Source organism: Dipteris shenzhenensis, chromosome 26 (assembly GCF_047967505.1).
Source record: "Dipteris shenzhenensis isolate YYH24624 ecotype China chromosome 26, Dip_SZ_1.0, whole genome shotgun sequence".
Classification (NCBI taxonomy): Eukaryota; Viridiplantae; Streptophyta; class Polypodiopsida; order Gleicheniales; family Dipteridaceae; genus Dipteris; species Dipteris shenzhenensis.
In genome coordinates this window covers 22044938-22070227 of record NC_141621.1, presented here as the reverse complement: position 1 = coordinate 22070227, position 25290 = coordinate 22044938, and the positions used below count along the sequence as shown (strand labels likewise).

The following is a 25290-nucleotide window of genomic DNA, read 5'->3' as shown; positions in this document are numbered from 1 at the left end:
AACGATATACCGTAGGCCAGCAAAGAACTTCCTTTGCTGCTCTTTTTTATCCTTCCTACTGAATGCTTGAACTTTTAACAAAGTATCCCAAAAACAATCAACATACTCACTGACTTTCTCTTATTGGCGTTGGCGGAGGATGTCCCACTGCACCATTGTATCTCTCTTAAACTCCTTAGGCAGGAAGTGCCTCATCAAGTTCTTCTTGAAGCGCTTCTAGGTGTGGGCTTGCTGTCCAGTGTTGACCATAGCTGCCCACCAGAGTGAAGCACGGTCTTGCATGTGCAGGACGGCAAACCGGATCTTCGCCTTGTCTTCGTACTCGTCCCCCTCAAAGAAATACTCAAGGTCTCGGATCCAGGCCAGCAAGACCTCGGACTTGTCCTGTCCCTTGTACTTGGTAAACTTGAAGAGCTTATCTCCAAGAGGTACCTTATGCTTTGCATACCTTCGTCTCCGTGGATGTCTCGAAGGAGATGGACTCCGATGACGCCGTCTACCTTGAGGAGGGGAAAAAGAGGATGATCTTCCCTCCTTGTTGGAGTTGGTGTTGTCTGCACGGCCTCTTCCTTGGGATTGGGGCCCTATGTCATGAGTTTCTGCTTGGCTGCTTTCCAGCACTTGAACCTGTTGAGCAATGTTTGCCAAGAGAGCACTCAACTCATGCAGGTTAGGAGGAGGGTCAGGTCCATTGGCTGCCATGATGACAAGATGACTCAATGAAGGAGAGACTCAACAAGAGAAAGCACAGAGTACAAGACCACTGCCTAAGCTCTGATACCATTGTAAACTACTTAGTGCTTTCTATCAATTCAGACAACGGATTTTGCAGAGGCGTTTGAATGAGATGATTGCGAGTTGCCAAACACATATACTTGAACTTAAGAGTTTGCAATTAAGCTGGAATTAAGACTTATACAGCTTAAACACAAAGTGACATCATTGGAAAATGCAATATGATTGAGGGGCCAAGACGGCCCCCCCCCTTATCCAGGCTCACTTTATTCTTGAAAATGGAGATACAAGACCAAGGTGCAATGCACCTTCCAAACTGATGAACTCAGTGAAAACCTAGGACCTAGATACAAGACTCAAGAGCATATGTGTAAGGTAGACAACAAAAAGGAGGACTCCAAGCTCAGGTTTCAACTCTTGGCTTGCCCAATCCATATCCAACATTAGAGACAAGTACTAGTTTCTAGAAAGATAATAGAAACAACATGAAATAGTGCTGTAAATGAGATAAACTTGACAATACAGGCTCCCTTCGTGACTTGACCCTTTTGTAGATGAAGTCCTTGATGCCTCTGAAGCTACCTTGGGTGAGGAGAGTGTGGAAATGGGGTTGGAATGAGAACAGCTTAGAAAAACAGCCTGTAGGCTAGAGAGAGAAAGCTTTTATGGAGTGATAGCTGTAGAGAGAGAGTGCCAATGCTGATCCCAAGGGAGGGGATGTAAGAGAGGAGCTGCTGCTGTTCCAAAGGTGCACAGAAAGGCAGATTTCTGCAAGGGAAATGCGCTGGAACAGTAGAGAGAGAATTTTGCAGTAGAGAGAGAAAGACTGCAGCAGGAGAGAGAAAGGGGCTGTGGCTGCTCCAGGCTAGGAGAAGGAGAGAGGATGCTACTGCTGTTCCAGGAGAGCTGAGAGGTGGCAGATTTCTGGAGAGGAGGCATTGGAACTGTAGAGAGAGAATGTGCTGTTGTAGAGAGAGAAAGTGCTGCTGAGGTGAGAGAATGGCCTGGGGAGAAGCTGGCTGCACCCAAGGAGCTGGAGAGGTTCTGCTGCATCATCCAAAAGGAGGGAGAAGAAAAGTGACGAAATTTTCATGTGAGGAATGAAGGGGAGAGGCCTTCTTTTATAGGCTCAGCCCCCCCCCCCCCAAGGCCTAGAGTGGAAGGTGGACACTTGTCCCAGATTTTTGGTGGGCTGCAGTCCCAAAGAGGACAGCCCACAACCTGCCCCAAATCTACCAGATTTGGGGCCAAACACCTGGCCTGCCACTTGCCATGCATGCTGCCACATGTGTGGGACAGGTGGACTGACCTGCCAGCTCAGATTCCATGTGGCAGTCTGCCACGTGTCAGCTGCCACGTGTCACTCCCAAAAACCCTAAAATTTCAAAGTTGTCAGAATTCAATTCTGATCGCACCCACGGGTTCCTAACAGCTTAGACTATCTATTGATGTACTCTAAGGTCATACTTGAGCCATACTGAGCTCATTTGTTTGTCATCTTATCTTGTATCTCCATTACTCTTGGCATGCTGCCAGGCCCACACCCAAAGCTCAGGGAACATTCTCTTGAATGGTTTAGTGAGCAAACCAACTTTTTTGTTTGCCAGTCCAAATATCTGAGAGTAAGTCTACACTTCTGGAATTACTATTGTGAGTAAGCCTATTAAGTCCCTCTGCATAGGAACCATAACTATCTGCAGGCCACTGACGTTGCCCATCTACGAGTTTTTAAATTGCGTGTAGCTAAACAAAGGCAAAACGTATCTGTAGCAAGCTTCTTGTCCCTTGGTAAAGGATTTACCACTTGTTGCGCATGTTTTTGAATGTGCAAAGCTAGATGGCAGATGTCTTTCAGATCTCAAGAAATTGAATGCTCTTAAACCAGTTCTCATTTAGAATCCATTAGTAATCCTGTTACATGTCATGGTTTCTAAATACTATAGCTCTCGACTCATACATTTTTTTTTCTGTAAATTTCTATAGATCTCTACTTAAGAATTCTCCTTTTTGCTGGAGCATCTTTAAGCTGCTGCAACTGATGACAGACAAATATTTTTGACATTATGTGTCAACATCTAGTTTTGCATCTCACTGCCTTTGTTGCGTTCATAAGAATCATGCCATGCAGAATAACCTCCTTTTCTGTCTTTGCCTCTGTTGTGTGACTTTTGAAGGTCTCCGTGTGGCATACCTTGCTGGCAAATATGTGGCATCCAATTATCAAGATGCTGCGACAGTCCAGTCTAATGGGATTTACCACGAGGATGATGTGGATGCACTTCGAGCTTTAGCAGATGACCCCAAAATAATAGATCTGTTTCTCTCATATCCTTCTTTTCAGGCTTAATAGGTATTATGGGTGTCTTCCTAAGGCATCCCTGATAAGGTGCATTACATGCTACTTGATTGTTTTCTTTGGCTATATTTGTGGACATTTTTTCTGTATGTTTGATTGTGACCATTTTGTGGTTTTGTTTTGGGACTCTTGACCTTCTTTACAAATGAGTGGCCTCTAGGGATTCTCAATGGTGTTATTGCACCTCCAGATTTGAACACAAGTGTGGGCGTTGCAATTGTGGCTGAACTGGTTGTTGAACTAAAACCACGGTGAGTTTACAATCTTTTGAAGTGGTGATCCTTTTCATTCAAAATGTTTCTTGCTGAAAGTAAATGTGCACATGTACGCACGCACACACAAAGCACAGCTATCCAGATATATTTCTTCTCGTTTACTTATTATTTGTGCACATGTTTTTTTAAGTTCTTTTTATAGGACTTCATCCTTATAGCCTGTTATCATCATCAACTCTGGTGCATCCCTTTCCAAGAGGACACAGAGGGTGGAGAGTTGCAGACCTAGCTTAGCAAGGTTCTGCCCACCTAGGCTGATACACAGGCAGTAAGGTGGAGAGGATCATTCAGGACAGAGAGTACACATAAGCTTGAGGTGGAGCACGCTCGAGTCTAGAGATATCCGGTAGATAGTAGAAGTACCTTGTGGTAAGATCAAAGGACCACGCTCTGGTGGAACTTTGGATCTATCTCTCTTTTGTTGTGTCCATAGTTTTGGACGGAAATATATTGTTTTGGTAGCTTCTATATCTGGCTGGTTTATTGTCTATTGATGAGTTGCACATCTATTTGATGCACATAAGTTGAAGAAGTTTGTGATTCCACTCCTCACACACACTGTGTGAGCTCCTGGGCTATTCTATCAGTCTTTTGCTATGTACCCTCTGTTGGTCGTTTTCTAATAGATCCTTCATTGCATCAAGTTTACTGTGGTATGCAATGGTGACAGCTGAAACTTGTGGTTTCTTTGACACTGCGTTAGGACTCGGCTTCCTGGAAAGTGCATCTGCAACGACATTCTTCTTGCCAGGCACATGCACAATCTGAAAAATGAAAAATCGAAAGGAAGTTTGCCCACCGCATGTGCTTTTTTGACAGCTTTCTCTGAGTGAGAAAGTGCCTCAAGGATTGGTAATCCGTCTAGACATAAAAATCAGCACCTAAGAGGTAATGCTTCCAAGTAGAAAGAGCATGTATGACAGTTGCCATCTCTTTCTCATATATCCCAAAATTCATCTCAGCATCGGTGAGCACTCTGCTCTCATACGCAACCACTCTACCGTCCTACATAAGTACTCCTCCTATGCTGTTCCCACAGGCATCACATTGGACAGCAAAGGGCTTGCTCAAGTCTGGCAAGATTACGACAAGATCGGATCATAGCTTCTCCTTAAGCTCTTTGAAAGCTGCAACTTCCTTGTACCCCATCTGAAAGACACTTCTTTCTTCTATAGGGCATGGAGAGGCGATGCTATTTGAGCAAAATAGCAGATAAACCGCCTGTAATACGAGCATAAGCCAAAAAAGCTCCGTACTTCATGGATGTTTTTCAACGGTGGCCAATTCCGTATGGCTTCCACTTCGGCAAGATCCATCCTGACTCCATCGTTAGATATTATGTGCCACAAAAAATGGATTTCGTGCAACTTATGCTTCTTGAGCTTTGCAAAAACAATTGCCAAGTGCTCTTTGTGCTCAACCTCGTTCTTAGAGAACACTATGATGCCATCAAAGAATGTCCCGACAAAAGCTCTGTGCTCTCTGAAGATTCGGTCCATCATCCGAGGTGGCAGGTGCATTAGTCAACCCAAATGGCATCACGAGAAGCCAAATGTGGTCCTGAAAGCTGTCTTATGCACATCCTCAAGTCGTATCCTGATTTGATGGTAGCCACTCTTCAAATCTATGCGGCTGAACATTGCAAACCCCTCTAACCTATCCAAGATATCATCAATCCTAGGTATTGGGAATGTGTTCTTAATGGTTATCTTATTCAGAGCCTTATAGTCTATGCACATCCTCCACAAGCCATCCTTCTTTTACACAAGCAAGACCGGGGAACAATAGGGCGAGGAGCTAGGCTGAATTAACCCGTTCTCCAGGATATCCTTTACTTGGTGCATTATGTCCTCCTGCTGGGCTGCACTAACCCTATAAGGTGGCTTGTTCGGCGGGCTGCTACCTGGAATTACATCTATGGCATGGTCCTCAGGGCTTTCTGGGGGTAATCCCTATGGTAGGGAGTCAAAAAAACATTCGTGAAACTGAAAAAGGAAATCTGTCCTCTCTTTATCCAGCTTAGAAAAGTTAGAATTTTCTTCTGCTTGCTGTTTTTTAGTTGCAAAAACCAAGTACGCAGAAAGATACTTTTTCATTACATTTGAAATGGCCGAAGCTGATACAAATGGAATAGATTCTTCTTCAGTTTAGCATCCAAAACATGAGTTTTTCCTCGGTGAGTCAAAGTCTTGTTTCTGGCATCCAAAAGTGCTCCCTTTCTATGGGGCCAAGGTATACCCAGCAAAACATCACACCCATTCAATGGCATAATGTAGAACTCCTAAGTGTCCACGTAACTCTGAATGTGCATGCAGAGCTTCCCAATGATTAGTGTAACTGACTCACTGTGCCCCTCCTAAGCAAGCCATATCTGCGTCACATAGTGGCCCCATCTCTTCTGCCCTTATGCCCAATTTTCCAGCCAGCTCTGGTAATATAAAATTGGCTCTCGCACCTGGAACAAAGAAGAATAAAGCGGTCTAGTCACGGATTTTACCCCACGCTCTACATAACTCCGTGGCATCCACATCCTATATGGCTCGAGTGACATCTGGCATAAGACCAGCAATAGGTTTGGGCTTCTTACCCGGCTGGTCATCCCTCTTTTCTCCTTGTTCTAACTCTGATCCGATGAAGGAAACTTTCTCTTTCTGTGTGGGCATTCATGTGCTCGGTGGCCCTCTTCTTTGCATATAAAACATTTGTTGGCATCATAGAGGGCCTTCTTCTCTTCCTCTGACAATCTCTTTTGAGGTGATCCTCGCCTTTGTCCTGCAACAAATCTAGACTTGATGGGTTGTTCAATCTTTTGAAATGCTTGTGGCCTCCTTGCTTGCTGTCCCTAAACTTTTGTGCTTCTTGGTGGCTGCCCTATTTTCTATCAGGTGGGACATATTGGAGACTTTAGTTTTGGTGCATGTAGCGGGAGATAGACTATCCTCACTCTCTCTCTTGCTCAATACTAACTGCAACCGCAAGATGATGCACTCAATACACAAAGTAAGCTGTGGATGTGAGTGAGAGAATAATAGGGAAAGAATGTAGTGGACCTCCGAAGAGGAAATAGATACAACTGAATAATGAATGCCCAAAGGGTTGAATACAACTGTATGAAGGGGCTGAAGCCCTCACTGCAAAACTGAAATACTAGACTACCTAGAGGAGGTGAATCCTCACTAGATCCCTAAAGAGGCTGAGGCTACCTTGTTGGTCTATTGCGGGGAGGCATGACTCTGCTGCTCTGAAGGCTTGAAGGCCTGAGGAGTGGATGATGAATGAGGGCTAGAGGCTACCCTTTTATAAGCTGATAGATCAGCCTGGCCGACTTGGTCAATGCTAACTGTTGACCTGGTCGCCTGGTCAACGATGACCGTTGACTCGATCGGTGAAAAAGGCAACGCCAACCAAAAATCAACGCGTTGACTTTTGATCAAAAAGTCAACTCTACCTTTTTTAACCTACGATGATGTGGCTCTACGTGGCCGTTGACTTGGTTGCTTGCGCTGGCACTAGCTAGCATGGCCACGGGCGTGTGGATGCTCGTGACATCCCCTTTTGCTGAAATTCAAACTAGGGTACGAAAGAGGCTTCCCATCGTGTTGACGGAGGTGACTGTCTGTGGTATACCTGGATGATAAATCCTGATCCTAATGCATGGCACTTGAATCCAAAAATGGTTGCGGAACTCATGAATCCTGATCTGCAAGTACTGAATGCGTGGATTTAGTGCTAACTTCTGGTATGGATATTTGCTGTGGGTTAATATTCCAAGATGATGCTCCCTATGGTTTTCCTTGGTGCATATAGGTGATAGGGACGGAGGAAGATTGGGTGATATTGACCGACCAGGTCAGTCTGGTCGGCCAGTTTTGGTCGGCCAGAATGGGGCCATTTGTGGCCTTCGATTCTGGGCTCTTCAGGAGCCTGTTTTTGACAGGGCTTTGGTTGTTGAGTCTTGTCCGGGTTTTGGTTGTTGATTTGTGTCCTGACGGAGATTCACCTGTGGTGTTTTTACCTGTAAGTGATCGGACCTTTGCGCCAGTTTGGCCTTTGATTATCCTGTCCTCTAGAATTGGAGATTGCCTGGCTTAACACCCCCTCTCAATGTCCAATGTAGACGGGAGAAGCAAAGAGGTGTTCCATGAGTGATCTATCTTCTTCATCAGCCCTTTTTTTTTTTTAAAAAAGGGTTTTCATTTAGATGAAGATGCCTACAAAGTAGGTTTTCATCTTCACTAAATGCCCAGATGATGGTACAAAAAGAAGTACTTGAAGGAGTGCCCTCGCAGGGGATTTGTTCACTTCCTTAAGTATACAAAAAAAAAAAAAAAACTGCTAAGAAGAAGGAGTCGGTATACCAATATCCAACCGTGGGCTGAGATGCTCAAGAGTAGGGCGATTAACCGGCTTGGTAAGAATGTCAGCATGATTATCGGCAACTGGAACATAGATCAATCGAATAGTACCTAATTCCACTTGCTCGCGAGTAAAATGAAAGTGTACACCGACATGTTTGGTGCGGTTGGAAAAAATGGGATTGCCGGCGAGAGTGATGGCACTTTTGTTGTCGACGTAGAGGATCGTTGGTTCAGTACAAGGAAAGTGTAGCTCTGCCAAAAAATGTCGGAGATATATGGCCTCTGTGGTACCATCATACAAGGCCCGGTATTCAGCCTCAGTAGAAGAGCCAGCAACAGTTTCTTGTTTACGGCTAGACCAAGAAACAGGTGCCGAGCCAAACGAGAAAATGTAGCCGCCATGAGAACGGCGATTGTCCGGGTCGCCAGCCCAATCGGAATCAGTGTATCCTTGTAGTGTTAGTCCTGTTCTGAAATGTAAACCATAAGAGTAAGTACCACGTATGAACCGCAAGATACGAATACATGCATGCCAATGAGTGAGCTTGGGTTCATTAAAGTACTGACTGAGAATGGAAACTGAGTAAGCAAGATCCGGACGAGTGTGAAGGAGCCAGAGCAGTTTGCCAACAACCTGACGATAGAGATGTTCATCAAAGGGAGGAGACTCCAAGTCTTTTGAGAGCTTGACTGTGGGATCTAAGGGAGTGGCAGCGAGCTTAGGCTCGTGGGGAATGATATGATCAAGGAGTTGAAGAGCATATTTCTGTTGAGAAACAAAAATGCCACCAGAATGTTGAACAACTTCCATGCCTAAGAAATAGGAGAGAAGACCGAGATCGGTCATTTCAAATGTGGTGCTGAGTTGAGTTTTAATGAATTGAAGTGTAGTGGGAGTAGAGCCTAAAAGCAAAAGATCATCTACGTAGAGTAAGATAAAGTAGACCCCCTCTGAAGATTGATGGATATATAAATTTGGATCAAAAGGAGTGGAATGAAACCCATTAGTTTTGAGGAAGGTGTCTATCCTGTGGAACCACGATCGAGGTGCTTGTTTAAGCCCATAAAGAGCTTTGCGGGGACGGAATACCTTATTTTCATGGCCAGGAGGAGAAAAACCAGGTGGGGGAGTCACATAGACTTCCTCATTAAGGTAGCCATTGAGAAAGGCACTCTTGACATCCATCTGATAGATAGACCAGCGGTGATGAGCGGCTAGAGCGAGAAGAAGGCGAAAGGAAGTTAATCGAGTAGTAGGGGCAAGGGTTTCCTCATAATCGATACCATGTTTTTGGCGAAATCCTTGCACTACTAAGCGAGCTTTGTACTTGTCCAGTGATCCATCGGCTTTGAGTTTTGTTCGAAAGATCCACTTGGTTCCGATGACCTTTTTGTGAGTGGGTCGATCGACCAAAATCCAGGTCTCATTGCGATCAATGCTCTCAAGCTCTTGTTCCATGGCACGATGCCACGCAGGATTTTGAACTGCTTCCTGCGAAGTGGCAGGTTCAGAATGTATGATATAGGCCGTGGTAAAAATGGAGGCGGTGGTAGTGGAAGAAGTTGTTCGAGTAGAGCGTCGAGGACCGGAAGGAGGAAGTTCTAAGGGAATAATCCCGGAATCCTTCATAGTTTGTCGATACCAGCGTGGCAGCGGGTCGTGAGGAGAAGCAATGGGTGGAGAGAGAAGTTTCGGGAGGAGAGGAAGAAATTTCGGGTGGAGAATTGTCGGAGGGAACAGGAGTGGATACGTCATCAGCAGAGAGAATAGAGGAATTTTTCAGAACATCTCTTTCATCGAAGACCACATCTCGGCGAACCAAAACTTTGTTTGTGCGAGGATCAAATAAGCGATAAGCTTTGGCTTCTGCTGAGTAGCCAACTAGAAGTAGAAGTTCAGCATGAGGTTCTAGTTTACCGCGAGTATCATTGGGAGTATGAGTGTACGCGCGGCATCCAAAGATGCGAATATGAGAAATAGAAGGTCGGTAGCCATAGAAGGCCTCAAAAGGCTTCATGTTCAGGATGGGCTGAGTAGGGCAACGATTAAGGATATAGACAGAAGTATTCACAGCTTCTGGCCAGAGACGTTGAGGCAACTCGGTTGCAAAAAGCATGGAACGGGCCATGTTCATGACTGTGCGTTGTCTCCGTTCGACACGAGCATTTTGGGAGGGCGAATTTGGAGATGTAAGATGGCGTTGGATACCATGCTCGTGAAGGAATTGAGTGAATTCATGGGAAATGAATTCACCGCCATTATCACTACGAGCAATCCCAATAGACTTTCCCGTTTGGTTCATAACCAAGCGAGCCCAAGTATCAAAGAAAGAAAAAGTGTCAGATTTCTCTTTCATGAAGAACACCCATTGATATCGAGAGTAATCATCCACAATTAAGAAGAAATATTGTGAGCCATTCAGTGAAGGAACATGAGATTTGCCACTAATATCGAGGTGGATTAGACGCAATATCTCACTGGCTCGAGAAGTGGAATGAGAAGCAAAAGGAGTTCGGCTTTGTTTGCCTAATTGGCATGGACGACAAATATCTTTGGCTCGCGATAATTTAGGTAGGCCATCAACTAGATGATCCCGAGACATTTCATATAAAGAGTCATAGGACAAATGTCCGAGACGATAATGCCATAATCGTTCTCTGTCAGTTGGATCTTTTAGGGTTGTAATACCATAAAGCCGATGAAACTCATAGCCGGTATGGGAGGGAGTCTCAAGAAATTGAGTTATGAAGTACAGACCATGAGGTTGGGCTTCGCCTCGAGCTAAAAGGAGTCCCGAGGACTCATCTATGATGTCGACATGCATCTTTGTAAATAGCACCGTGCGACCAAGAAGGCAAAGTTGATGGACGGAAAGAAGATTGACCCCTAATTGGGGGACATAAAACACTTGATCCAATTGAGCAAGATTGGGGCCTTTGTCAGTATCAAATGTGATTGAACCAACACCATGAATAGTAGCAACAGAGTTATTGCCACAACGGACTCCCCCTGTTGCCGGTTGGCGAGAAATGAAGAGATCATGATGAGGAGTCATATGATGAGTGGCTCCACTATCCACAATCCAAGAAGATTTAGAGCCACATGGAAGAGTATGAAAAGCTGACCCAGATAAGGAAGGGGAAGAGTCAAGCTCGGTGATATGGATCAAGGCTTGAGAAGTGAAGTCTAGAGAATCTCCAGTGGACTAGTCAGACAGACCTTCAGGAGTGATAAAAGGAGGAGATGGGGTGAAATGATTAGTGACATGGCCCTGTGGTCTCCAAAGACCAGTGTTCAGAGGAGGAGGACCACTCCTAGGGCGCCAACGAGGTGGCTGAGGAGTCGTGGTAGGGGGCTGTGGAGTCCAACGGGGTGGTTGAGGAGTCGTGGTAGGGGGCTGAGGAAGAATGCCTTTGGCTTTGGAGCGACATTCATCATCAATATGCCCAACTCTCTGGCAATGCTGACAAAACTTATTCTTTTTGGGAAGGGTGTGCCAGGCGGGTTTACTACTAGAGGAGTTATTGGAGTTAGGAGTGGGAGAGGGCTTCCCGGAGCTGGGTTGATCTTTTTGAAACCCGGAGAGAAGAGCCCCCTCTGAAGCAGGAACGCTATGTTTTTGGTGGACCTGAGAGTAAAGGCGATCATAACGCAAAAGTTGACATTCGAACTCATAAAAAGTAGGAAGAGATGGTTGAGAAATGATTTGTTGCATAAAACTGAAATACTTGGGCGGAAGTTTGTTTAAAAAGAAAGTAACTTGGTCATCCTCGGATTTGGGAGGACCAGTTGTGGCAAATTCAGCAACTAACCGCCGGTAATCTGCTAGTTTAACCTTGAGATCATCGTCAGCAAGGATCTGGAATTATTGGAGATCATGGTCAAGATTGATGCGACGAGTACGATCTCGAGCTGCATAGCGGTCAGTGAGATGTGCCCATCGCTCAAAGGCAAGATCAAAATGCTGTAATTGAGAGTGAAATTCAGGTAAAAGACCTTGCATGATTTCGACAATGGCAGTGGCATTACGATGTCGCCACGAGCGAACTACCTGATAAGGATAAACATGAGGATCAGGTTGCGATTCAGTACCTTGAACGAGTTCCCTTAGGTCCTGAGAATCAAGCACATGGCGCATGAGATTTGACCATGTGGTATAATTAGACCCGTTAAAACGAGTCATATCAGTGAAAGCATGTTTGGCTGTTGCAGAGACAGGGTGAGAGGAAGAAAGAGAATGATAGGGAGAAGCAACCGGTGGAGGCATAAGAGAATTTAGAACAGGAGCGGAGTGAGAAGAAGGGAGAGGCGGCACCACCGGAGGAATAAAAGAATTCGGAGAAGGTCCTGAGGGGGAGGGATGAACATTAGAGGCGGGATATGACATGAGAGGGGAAAAAGAGGCAGCGGGAGAGATAGAGGGAAATAAACTATAGGAGTCCAGTGGCATGGGAGAAGGAGGAGGATGAGAAGCCACTGGAGGAAAGATGGCAGCGGAAGATATGAGAGGGATGGGAGGGAAGGAAGAATGTGGACCGAAAGCAAACTCATTGTCAGATGCATTTCTCCTTTCTCGTCTGCGCGCGTTCACATGCATGTATGGATCTGTGTCCTCGTGATTACTCGTTCCTATGCCTTGAACAGATGGAGTTGCACCAAGGGAATAGGGCAACATACCTTGCACTGATTCTTGTGGGATAGGCACTGTCGAATAACCCAATGTTCTCATGCCGGCGTGTCCTCTTTCGTCAGGGTATACTTGTTCTTCGTCGGCACCGAACTTGAGATGTTGCTCAGCTTCTTCTGAGTTGAATAGAGGTCCTTGTTGACGTATCGGAGAAAAACGTGGAGAAGTAGAGGCACGAGGTGTGCGGGTACCTGCTTCAAGTTCCTTCCATTTCTGGAATTCAGCAAATTCTTTAAATAGTTTGGAGAGGTATTCATCACCTTCAATCCTCGCAGACTCTCTCTCGACATATGACGAAGGTGGTGGTTGAATGGAGGTCGATTCAGGCTGAGACCGCTTCAGGGAAGAGGGAGAAGACATCTTCAGGTGATGATTTATCTTCCAAGCTTTTCAGATCAAGGCTCAGGTGTCGATTGGCACACCTGGCTCTGATACCATATAAAGAAAATACTTGGAGACAAATAAAACAATACTGAAGACTAATATCACAAACGGAACTTAGTACAAGAGAAGATATGAGAGAGAAGCTCTGGAGGGAGCAAACATCAATCCTCCAGGGAAGGCAACTGTAGTGGACTTCTGCACTAGCTCCACAAGTTGGAACTGAACCAAATCTGAGACAGCAAACTGATGCAAGGGTTGCTGCAGATTTGGAATAGAAAGAACATTATCTTGAGCAGAAGTTAGGGACAGATCTGGAGCAGAAGTTGAGGGCAGATCTGGAGCAGAAGTTGGGGGCAGATCTGGAGCAGGGCAGATCTGGAGCAGAAGTTGAGGCAGATCTGGAGCAGAAGTTGGGGGCAGATCTGGAGCTGGAAAGAGTGACAGATCTGGAGCAGAAAGTGGGGGCAGATCTGGAGCAGGAAGAAGACAGATCTGGAACTGAAAAAGAGGCAGAAGAGGAGGCAGCCAAGAGGCAGAAGTGGAGGCAGCAGAGGAGGTAGCCAGGAGGCAGAAGCGGAGGCAGCGGAAGAGGCAGCCAGAAGGCAGAAGTGGAGGCAGCAGAGGAGGCAGTAGAGGCTCAGGGTGTGCAGGGACCTCTGGAGCATGAAATGGTGAGGAGCACCTAGGCCCCCCCCCTTTAAATAGGGAGGGGCCAGTCAGTCAACCAGCTGGTCGGCCCAGATCTGACCGACCTGATCAGTCTGGTCGGTCAGATATTGACCGACCAGGTCAGTCTGGTCGGCTTGTTTTGGTCGGCCAGAATGGGGCCATTTGTGGCCTCCGATCCTGGGCTCTTCAGGAGCCTGTTTTTGACAGGGCTTTGGTTGTTGAGTTTTGTCCGGGTTTTGGTTGTTGATTTGTGTCCTGATGGAGTATCACCTGTGGTGTTTTTACCTGTAAGTGATTAGACCTTTGCGCCGGTTTGGCCTTTGATTATCCTGTCCTCTAGAATTGGAGATTGCCTGGCTTAACACCTTTTGACCACCGACCTGTCCATAAAACTCAAACATTGGGAAACTGGCGAGGCTCCCCCTTTTGCTGAGCTTCAAGCTCCTGGATGACTACTGAGGTTGTCCCTATAGTCTGTTGTTCATCAAGCTCCTCAATGACTACTGAGGTTGTTGAAGCTATTGTTGCTGAACCAGTTGACGCGGCTCCTGCTGTTAAAAGCTTCTGGTAATGCGGGCAATCTTTCTTATTATGGCCTGACACATGACAATGGAAGCATCGGTTCTCCTTGGCATAGAGTACTCGTGTCGCTGTATCCAAGTACCCTCCATAGCCATTGCTATCCTTCGCCATCCGGCTCTTCTTCTGCTGCCCATTCCCACCATCACTTGGTGGGGAATCCTGGGACTTCTTACTGTTGACTTGCTTGGATCCTTGACCCTTATGCATGAGCTCAAAATTATGCACACTCATAATTCTGTGGCTTGAAACTTCTGACATACCACTGGATGTCTGTACGCAGCCCATGGAGAAATTTGCTCAGCTTCTGTCTGTCCTCCAATTGCAACTGTATAAACACCTGAGTGAATTTATTGGCATAATGATTCACGTCTCGGTGTCTCCCTGGGGTAGCTCATAGAACTGACTCTAGAGCCTGTCCAAGTACTGCGGTGGCAAGAACCGCGATCGAAGATTTTTCACGAATTCTGTCCAGTTGTAGAGAGGTGTCTCCTTGTCTACATCATAGTGGTTCTTCTGCCACTTGAGCCACCAGGTGACCGCCTCGCCTGTGAGGTGCATGGATGCTAGGATGCACCGTTCGTTGTCCTTCGTAGGCATTACTGAAAAATAACTTTCGAACTGATTGAGCCATGAAGTCAACATTAAGGGTTCCTACTTACCATCGTACCGTGTGAAGTTGAGCTTCCTTGGAAAAGAAGGCTTGGCTGGAGGCTCTCCTTTTCTCCCCCCTCTGGTCGAAGTAGAGAAATGAGAAGTTGCCGATCCGGTTCTTCCTTCTCTTCTCGAGTAGTACGTTCTCGGAGCTCCTTGGCCTCTTGAGCCTCGCGATCTCGGAGTTCCTTGGCTTCTCGAGCCTCTCGATCGCATTCGTCTTTTGCTTCCTGAGCTGCCCTATTGGCTTCTTGAGCTTCCCGATCGCGTTCTTCTTTTGCCTCCGGAGCCTCTCGATCGCGTTCTTCTTTGGCCTCTCGAGCTAGCCTTTCACGCTTTCTGGCGGCTTGCTCACGATCTTCCCGCATCTCCTGAAGCTGGGTCATGCGGATAAAGAGAGCCTCAGACATTTGTTTCTACATCTGCATCATAGCCTACAACATGGCTGTCATGGCAGACATGGAAGTACCTGCAGGATTCTGTGGTGGGGGTGGTGGTGGTGGTGGCGGTTGAGGCACTGAACCCTCAACCCCCCCAGTGTTGGACTGCTCACTAGTGCCCATGGTATCCTTGCCGGATCTTGTCTGGACCATAAACCAATAGAGCTGCCCCTAAATTGACCCTCCCTATATCAAGAAAGAAAACTGAAGCTCTGATACCAATGTAGCGGGAGATAGACTATCCTCACTCTCTCTCCTGCTCAATACTAACTGCAACTGCAAGATGATGCACTCAATACACAAAGTGAGTTGTGGATGTGAGTGAGAGAATCAAAGGGAGAGAATATGAACGGGTTAAAGCCTTCACTGCAAAACTGGAAGACTAGATGACACGACCCCAGCACTCCTGAAACCTCTAATCTGCAAGCAAACACAAGAACACACCAAACGTGAGGAAACTGAGCAGGCTGCTCACCACCCAACCATGACATCTACGGGATGCGATCCCGAATCAAGAGATTTTCTCCTTCGAGCCGCGAGCTGAGCTACTGGCACGAACTCTCAACCAGATCCTAACCAGCCTAGTGTCCCATACCACCGGGATCTGTTGCTGGGCCTTGGGCTACGCTATGATGCAGGCGTGCGTCCGTAGGCTGCTGCCCTTGCTTAATGAAACATCACACGAGACACCCACTCGCCCCAAATGCCTTGGCCCCCTTGTCGGCATTTATTTAATTCTTGTGAGAATGGAATTTGATTTACAACAAGAGCGCACCCTTATAGCATTTTTCCACTACCAGAGCCAACACTTGGCCTCTGCCTGCATCCAATTTCCAATGCACCACTAGTACCCCAATGCCAGGGTCAAGGCTAAGGAATAACTCAACAACTGTGACAAGACATCAAAGCAAATCCCCAAAAATGCTCAAATAGCCTCAAGGCATCAAACTGCAACCAATCTGTTCCTCTGGCATCAACCATGCATACCCTTTGTGATTGGGTATCTACTTTCAGCCTGTGATGCCCAGAAAGAACTCCAAACAACAAAATGCAAAGCAACAAGCTTCCAAGATAGTTAAAGCAAACCAGAAAGAAGCCAGAATGTCCATACCCGCTGTCCATGGGAGAAGGGCAAGCTCTTTCCTGCTCCTATCCTCTGCCCAGGCCCCCAGGGGTGTAGAAATGACTTCCAGCCAAGGGGGAAGAGAGAGAAAATGGGGATACAACTTCTGAGAGCTGAAAAGAGAGGGAAGAGCAAGGCTCACGGGTGTAGAAGCCATAAAACAGTAGAGAGAAGCTGTTATGAAAGAAGGGAACCCTAGGAAGGAAGCAGGAGGTCCTAAACAGCTCCGAAAGCTTGCCTTGAAGTGCGTGCCAGCTCCAAAACAGCCCGAACAGCAGCATCCCCAATCCGTACAGCAGCGTGAAGGTTTCGTACAGGCAGCCCAGCTCCATACTAAAGCAATAAATGCTTCCATACAGCCGTACGAAAGCCTTGGAGAGAGACCTTAGGGTCAAAATTCCAAAAGACGAAAAAACCTTGGGTGCGTGAGAATCAAAGCAAGAAGAAGAAGAAACATCAAAACCATGGAGAGAGAGGAAGGGGTAGGTGGGCATGCATGAGGTGTTACGCTCTAGCCGAGGTAGCATGACCTCGGAAGAATCAGTCGACATTTCCCTTATAGGATCTATCTCTGTAATATATGTGTTTGCGCTTCATGTAAATGATCGGGAGGGATTTAATGTCAAGGTCCTAGGTGAGGGCTGATAGCACCAGACTAGATAGATCTGAGACCAAGGGCCTAGTGCAAAGATTGTGCCTAGGGGCAAGGAATTAAATGCATCCCAAGAGAGGGGTGAAATGTTGCATTAGAAAGGCCCTATATGGATGACATGTGGCATCTAGATCTATCTAGGGATTTGGGGTTTGCTAAGGCTAGAGAGACAAGAGAAGGATTTGATGCACGTGAATTTCAACGTAGATCTCTGGCTTGCTTTGTGCCTTAGCAGAATTGGCTGGGAGGAGAATCCTGGTGCTACTCCCGTGATATGCAGCAGAGGTTAGTAAAGAGGAATTTGGTGACAATTGGTATCAGAGCTCAAGGCTTGGAATGAGAGAATGGACGAACACTGGTTTACGTAGCTGTCGCAGAGCGTAAGAAAGAAAAGAATCGACGTTAGTCAGCGGGAAGTCCGAGGGGAGGCGCTAGAACGAGCAGCAGCGGCCCGTGAGCGGCGAGTAGAAGCAGCATGGAATTTTAGGCCTGCGATGAAACTTTGGTGGAGCGCCAGTCGACAGGCAGCGTGCACGGAGCCAGTAACCTGCGAGATGATGTGGGGTTCCCGTAATGTTTTGATGGGCCTACGAATCGGCGGGGCGCTGGATTACCTCAACGGAAGGTTTATACGTGCCTTTAACGGATAGTATCGGGCGACTACAGCGAAGCCACAACGGGAGTGCCGTGACGACGGACACCTGGGGAGCTACGACAGTGATACGAGCGGTTGTCGAAGGTGTTTCGTGGGTCTAACGGAGGATTTGATCGACGCTCATTTTCACATTTCTACGTCTGTAATAAACAGCCCGTAGGTTGGCGTGGACAGCACAATTTGAAGGATACGCGACACCAGAGAAGTCTTATTACTCATGAGCAGGCAGTACGCAGAGGCTGCAGGATCCGGAGACACCGATTGGACGCAGAGGCGCAGGACTTGACCAGGGAGCTTTCTTTGATCTCCCTTAGCTTTGTGTTGTTTTTTTTTTTCTTCCTTAATTAGCTGGGTGACGCGCTACTTCCATAGAAAGAGATATGATAATATCTGAATGCGACGTAGAAATGCAGGAGAGTCCCAGTGCGGAACATATGCAGATGCAACTGGCGGGACCTTCTCAGAGGTTAGTACCTTGTTTGTTCTGTGTGTCTGTTACTAAGTTAGTGACGAGTGCACCTGATAACATCCTATCTAAGCCCGCAGCAACGGGGTATACAGCCTTCCATGATACGGAGTTAATCAAAATGAAAGGGCAAGTGGCCAGTCATGATGTCATTGTGTTGTTTGACTCAGCGTCAACTCACAATGTGATTAACTCCAAGCTCGTGAAGAGGCTGAAACTAAAGACAAGTCCATCTGACTATGCGTATACCGTCAGGATGGCTGATGGAAGTTCAACTGAAGTATGGGACCAAAGGGTTACCCAGTTGGAGCTTCGGATTCAGGACTATGCTGAGAAGCTTGATTTTGAAATGACCAAGCTTGCTCATGCAGATATAGCCCTGGGAATGGCGTGGCATTCTACGAAGAATCCAGCCATTGATTGGAAAAAGCACGTATATCAATTCAGGATGAATGATGTGCTTTATGTTTTGCGAGGTGAAAAAGATATACCTCAGGGACCGTTGGTTTCCGTGATGGAAATCAGAAAGGCTCAAGTAGAGTTTTTATACCTTTGCACAGCATCGGTAGAGTCGGTGGATGATTCTTCGACTAGCACTGATGTTACGCAAAGTGGTGAGATGGCCAAGCTGGCTAATCTTATAACAGAGTTCTCTGAATGTTTTAGGGATGAACTACCTTATGGGTTACCTCCAGAGCGAAAAGTTCAGCATAAGATTGAACTGATCCCGAGGGCAGAACCTGTAAATAGACCTCCCTATAGGATGAGTTTTGCTGAAGAAGCGGAGGTGCGTAGGCAACTGGAAGAATACCTCAAGTTGGGGCAGATTCAACCAAGTTTCTCACCTTTTGCTTCACCAGTGATATAAAGAGGAAAAAGGATGATACGTTTCGCCTCTGTATAGATTACAGAGCATTGAATAATATCACTGTTAAGCACAGGTATCCGATGGCTCGGATTGATGATTTGCTAGATGCATTACATGGAGCCGTGATTTTCAGCAAGATAGATCTTAAGTGCGGCTATCATCAGATCCGGATTAGAGCCGAGGATGTGCATAAAACCGCTTTTAGAAGCAGGTTTGGTCATTATGAATTTTTGGTAATGCCCTTCGGACTTACCAATGCTCCAGCGACCTTCGTCATGCTTATGAATGATTTACTACGTCCGTATATCGGAAAGTTCGTAGTACATTTTATTGACGATATCTTGATATTCAGTAAAAGTGTTACTGAGCATTGTGAGCACTTAAGGATAGTGTTCAGTACTTTGAGGAAAGCCAGTCTTTACGTGAATAAAAAGAAAACTATACTGTGTATGGTTAGGCTTGAGTACTTAGGGTTCATAATTACTCCACAGGGGGTAGAAATGGATCCGAAGAAAGTGGCTGCGATACTAACTTGGCCAATCCCTCAGAGTCTGACCGCGTTGCGATCATTCTTGGGATTTGTCCAGTTTTATAGAAGGCATATCAAAGGATATTCCGGAATAGTATCGCCATTGACTGATCTGACCTCAGATAAAGTACCTTTTGTTTGGGGACAGAATCAACAGGAAAGTTTTAACACCATAAAACAAGCTGTGGTCACAGGACCGGTGTTAAAAATAGTTGATCCCCAGGAACCGTTGTTCCTAGAAACCGATGCAAGTGGCATTGCGGTAGGAGCAGTCCTCCTTCAAGAGGGAAGGCCAGTAGCCTTTGAAAGCAAGAAGCTTTCTCCCTCTCAAAGGAATTGGCCAACTCATGAATTGGAGTTGTATGCTGTTATCCATGCTTTGAAAACATGGAGGCATTATCTGTATGGTTCAGAGTTTTATGTGGATGTGGATCATGATACTCTGAAACATTTCTGTAAACAGCCTGACTTGAGGGGCCGCCAAGCTAGGTGGGCAGAGCTCATGCAGGAGTTTAATCTAACGATTCGGTACCGAAGAGGAAAAGACAATAAGGTAGCTGATGCGTTGTCTCGCATTATGCACAACCTGAGTTTCACGGTATTAGAGAGTGCTCTAATGACCGAGATCAGAGAAACTCAGAAGGTGGACGAGTTTGTCCAGAGCTTATGGCCTAAGGCTCATGTGTTAAAACCCGGGGAAAATGAAAAGGATGACCTGGCATCCAGAAAAGGCCAAACTTATGCAAGATATACCATAAGGGATGGTATGCTAGTTAGAAATGGCAAGGTTGTAGTACCTGGTCAGAATGATCTCAGGCAGAAAGTCATTCGACAATGCCATGATAGCCCGTGTGCGGGACATCCAGGAGTCGAGAAGACATATGATCTCGTGAAGCGAGATTTCTTTTGGCCAAAGATGAAAAAGCATATTCATGAATATGTGACACGGTGTTTCTCGTGTCAGGTAAGTAAGGCCGAGCGGGTGAAGCCACCCGGACTTTTACAGTCCTTGGAAATACCACTAAGTAAGTGGGAGAGCATTTCCATGGATTTTATTGTAGGGCTACCTGCAACACAAGGAGGGTATAATTCTATCCTTGTGGTGGTTGATCGTCTAACCAAGATGGCTCACTTCATTCCGACTAGAGAGTCTATTAGTGCCCCGCAAGTAGCGGATTTGTTTATTAGACATATATTTCGTCTGCATGGATTGCCTAGATCCATAGTGTCAGACAGAGATGTCAGGTTTACCGGTCACTTTTGGACAGCGGTCTTTGAGACACTAAGGACTGAGTTGGGAATGAGTAGTGGGGATCATCCTGAGACGGATGGTCAGACGGAGAGAGTCAACCAGACTTTAGAGGATATGCTGAGGGCATATGTGTCATTGAGGCAACATACATGGGACAAGTGGTTGCCATTGTTGGAGTTTGCCTACAATGACAGGAAACATTCATCTACTGGGTTCAGTTTGTTTGAGCTGAACTATGGTTATAGGCCAGCCAATCCAACTATAGTTGGAGTACCTCAGAAAGTGCCTAGTGCCGCGAACTTTGTAGTTCAGATGCGGGAGATGCTAGCACTTGCGAGAGCTAACATCTGCCAGGCTATGGATAGAGCCAAGGTGTATGCGGATGAAAATCGGTCTATAAGTGTATTTGAAGAAGGAGAAAAAGTTTTTCTCAGAATTCCTTCGCACTCGAAGTCGTTGACTTCAAGAGAGTGTGCTAAGTTATCACCTCGATACTGTGGGCCGTGGTCAATTCTAAAGAGAATAGGCAGTGTAGCCTATAAATTAGAATTGCCACAGAGGTGTAAGGTGCACCCGGTTTTTCATGTTTCACGTTTAAAGAAATTTTTACATACTGGTGACTCACTAATCGAAGGTGTGGTTTTATTTCAGGAGATAGAGGATATTGCAAGGCGCAAACCAACAAGAATCCTAGACCGAGGAACAATGCAAATACGAAATCGGAAGATACCCACGGTGTTGGTTGCATGGCATGGTCAGCCTCTATCCGAAGCTACCTAGGAATCCGTATATCAGTTGCGGAGAGTGTTCCCAGACTTTATCATCGAGGACGTTGATGTCTGAAGAGGGAAGGAATGTTACGCTCTAGCCGAGGTAGCATGACCTCGGAAGAATCAGTCGACATTTCCCTTATAGGATCTATCTCTGTAATATATGTGTTTGCGCTTCATGTAAATGATCGGGAGGGATTTAATGTCAAGGTCCTAGGTGAGGGCTGATAGCACCAGACTAGATAGATCTGAGACCAAGGGCCTAGTGCAAAGATTGTGCCTAGGGGCAAGGAATTAAATGCATCCCAAGGGAGGGGTGAAATGTTGCATTAGGAAGGCCCTATATGGATGACATGTGGCATCTAGATCTATCCAGGGATTTGGGGTTTGCTAAGGCTAGAGAGACAAGAGAAGGATTTGATGCACGTGAATTTCAACGTAGATCTCTGGCTTGCTTTGTGCCTTAGCAGAATTGGCTGGGAGGAGAATCCTGGTGCTACTCCCGTGATATGCAGCAGAGGTTAGTAAAGAGAAATTTGGTGACATGAGGGGTTGCCACTTGGCCCCCTCATTAATACTCTAACCCTCCAAAACCAATGAAACATTGGTTTGCCCCTCACATTAAACTCCTAACCCTCTAAACCAATGAAACATTCGATTCTCTTGGGCCTAACCTTTAGACCCCTCAACCCCTAGCATTTGGGCCTAGTAGGTGCACTGAAAATTGAACTAGGGACTTTGAAGGAAGTGGGTGCTTCCTCTAGGCCAGTCCCCTCGGCCAAAGCGGCCACGGAAGTAGCCACGGGGTTAGCTATACATGAGATTCACGTCCCCGTGACACGTCCTGTGTAGGACTCCGAGAAATTCCCAGGTTTTGACCAAAGGATACCATTACAGTTCCAAATGGTGTAGGCGAGGGTCTCGGTATCCTGCATCTCATAGACCCCGCCCCCTATGTGGGAGGACGGTCAAGTGATCGGCGTGTTCCGGTAATGAGACGTCCATCCCGCACTATTGCCCACTTCCCCTCCTTGTGAAGGTCCTCATCCATAGATATAGTGGGATGATCCCACAGGCTGAAGCATCCAAAGCCCCCCAAAAAGTCCTAGGACGGTTGAACTCAGGATGGGTTCGAGGGCCAATATATAACCATACAAGCCCATATTTGCTTATGGGACTAAAGTCCCAAATTTATGCCTCAACCAAGGCCAATTAGACCATATTCACGTGCATGTGAGGGGTGAAGGCCACCATCTCCGACACCGTGTCTATTGCAGTGAGATTCAGGAAAAGACTGCAATTAGAACGGCTAAAGAGGCCTTGGGGCAGTGCAGCTGCTGTGTGTACAGGTGGCCTAGACCATATCCCATAGTCAGGGGTGGAATGCTTTCTATACATGCTTAAGAGACTTGCCTCTCAATAGTCCCTTGGGCCCTCCTTTTGTGGTTTGGTAAGAGAGGCTAAGAGGTGACTTAATGCCACAGCCTTCGAAGGGCATCTTTGTGGTGCATCCTGTATCCTTTGTGAATGGGTCAATGTTTGTCTGTCTCTTGTCACAGGGAGGGGCTGGACCTACAAGAGGTACAATCCCCAAGGAGAAGAGATGTGCAGAGGGAGGGGGTAAGGGGCCTTCATTAATGAGAATGATGAAGCAGAAAAGAGACAGGAGATGAAGAAAGGGAAAATGGAGAAGGGTAGGGGGACTTGGAAGCTAGAGGAGGATGAGTCCGATGAAAGGGAGCAGAGAGAGGGGCTCAAGGGAGCAAGAGGAAAATACTATCTTCATGCAGGCATGCCCTGCATGATAGGGCCCAAAAGAGAGCAGTGTAGGATCTGAGGGCTGTGGTAAGGAAGGAAGAAAGAATGAATGGGTCCAGAGACTATGCATAGTACCGATCTTTTATAATTTCATGCATAAAGTGTATATGGTGTACCCATCCGAGTTCAAACTGCAGCATAGCAGAGAGACAATAAGAATGCCGATTCTCCCTTTACTTGGATTTCTGTTGCAATCACTTTGTCTCACACATCTATTCTGGTTATGAACCTCTTGGAACAATGCAGTCAGCTCATGATTTAGTATAAATGCTGACTGATGTATCAGAGGGTAATATTGTCTAAACCATAATTGAGAAATGAGATGGAAATGCAAAGTATCAGCAGCTTGAAATAGATCCTCTTCACCAAATCGTCTTCTAAAACCATGTCAATATCAGGATGAATCCATTGATCCTTTCTACCATCCTTCATCTGTGAGTTGTAGAGATTGGCATTTAATTAAGGCATTATGTACACAAGTGTTTCTATTGTGTTCAGTCACCATGCAAATTCCTATTGTTGAGTTTTCTGCCATCAGAACAGATTCCTTGCATGATTCCATAATAAATAGCTATATGTTTATATAACTACTGGCATGTCCAATCTGTTTTTCAAGGGTTCTGGGTTTTTCCATAGCTAACGAATGCTAACCTTAAGTTCCATAACAGACTGGATTTATGGTTTTTGCAGTGCTGGGGACATGCCATGTATTTGCAGCTAACCATATAGGGCAGCTAGTAACTTCACAAAATTGTTATGCATATGACCAGGTATCATGTTGCTGGATCTGAGGGGGTTTTCTACACCAGAGATCCATATATAAATGAAGATTCACCACATGTTACACGATTTGTAGGGCTTGCAGCTGTTGGGAATGAGCAGAAACAGGTTAGTTGTACTTCCTTTTTCATTTTCCTTATGTCTAACGTGGCCTAAAGCAAGAGAATTGCAACACAGTTGCTAACTAGTAAATTTTACATATGTGGTCACAGACGCAAATCCTATTACAATGTTTAGATGTTTATGCAACTTTCTCAACCATATTTGCTGAATGGATAGTATAAACTTGTTAATGAATGCTGTCAGGTCAGTTATTGTGTTTCTGTGTTATGATGGAAGAAATAGCTGTTTTTAAGGAACTTCATTCTGACGGCATTGCCAGAAATATCTGCATGCACTGTCTCCAACTCCTGCATCAACCATGAACCTTGGAGAACTTGCTCTTCACCCTCCCAATACCACCAAATCTCCATATAAATTGACTAAAGACACAGCTTTGAAAAAAATTCATGCAAGTCCAAATCCATCATTAATCACACACGATTCTGAAGGACAGTACTGGAGATTTTCTGGACCTCAAAGTAAGAGGCCCAAAACAGGTGATGGGGGGACAGAGAAGGTATGTTTTGAGTTTCTTTCAAAGGGTTCCTGTTCTCGCGGTGATGCCTGCAACTTCAAGCATGATACTGCTACTAGCAAGCCGTTCTTCAAAGGGGCATGCTTTGATTTTGTCACAAAAGGGAAGTGCGAAAGAGGACCTGACTGCAAATTTCGCCACAGTTTGAATGAGTCTAGGAGTCAACCTTCAGGGCCTTGCTGGTTTTGTTTGGCTAGCCCAGATGTGGATGCACATCTAGTGCTCAGTGTTGGTGAACACTGCTATTGTGCGCTTGCAAAGGGTGGACTTATTGAGGGCCATATATTGGTACTACCTATTGAGCACTTCCCCTCAACAGTCTCCCTACCTCAAGCTGCTAAGGACGAGCTACATAGATACAAAGGGGCCTTGCAGAAAATGTTTAAAAGCCAAGGAAAAGCAATGCTAGTGTATGATCGATACCTTCAATTGACAGCAGGGACTCATGCACACTTGCAGGTAACTGCTTAATGTTTTTCTAAGAAAATAATGATAAGTGATTTACAAATGGTTGATCAGGCATTCCGAGGTTGTAAGTTAGTATTGATGTTACTAACATGTTCTCTATCTATTTTTCTTTTGCACAGCATTTTGGAGACATG

At 45.9% G+C, this 25290-nt stretch overlaps 1 protein-coding gene across 3 annotated transcripts in view; it reads left to right on the top strand.

Moving 5' to 3' along the window:
- The window catches only part of LOC147884822 (CwfJ-like family protein / zinc finger (CCCH-type) family protein), a 54255-nt gene that overhangs the window by 23224 nt on the left and 5741 nt on the right, over positions 1-25290 (top strand). For all 3 annotated transcript variants that reach the window (XM_087397932.1, XM_087397931.1, XM_087397933.1), the window contains exons 3-6: positions 2910-3061; positions 3236-3342; positions 24042-24159; positions 24434-25147. In XM_087397932.1, coding sequence (XP_087254058.1) covers positions 2910-3061; positions 3236-3342; positions 24042-24159; positions 24434-25147 — 1091 coding nt within the window. The remainder of the gene's footprint in view (positions 1-2909; positions 3062-3235; positions 3343-24041; positions 24160-24433; positions 25148-25290) is intronic.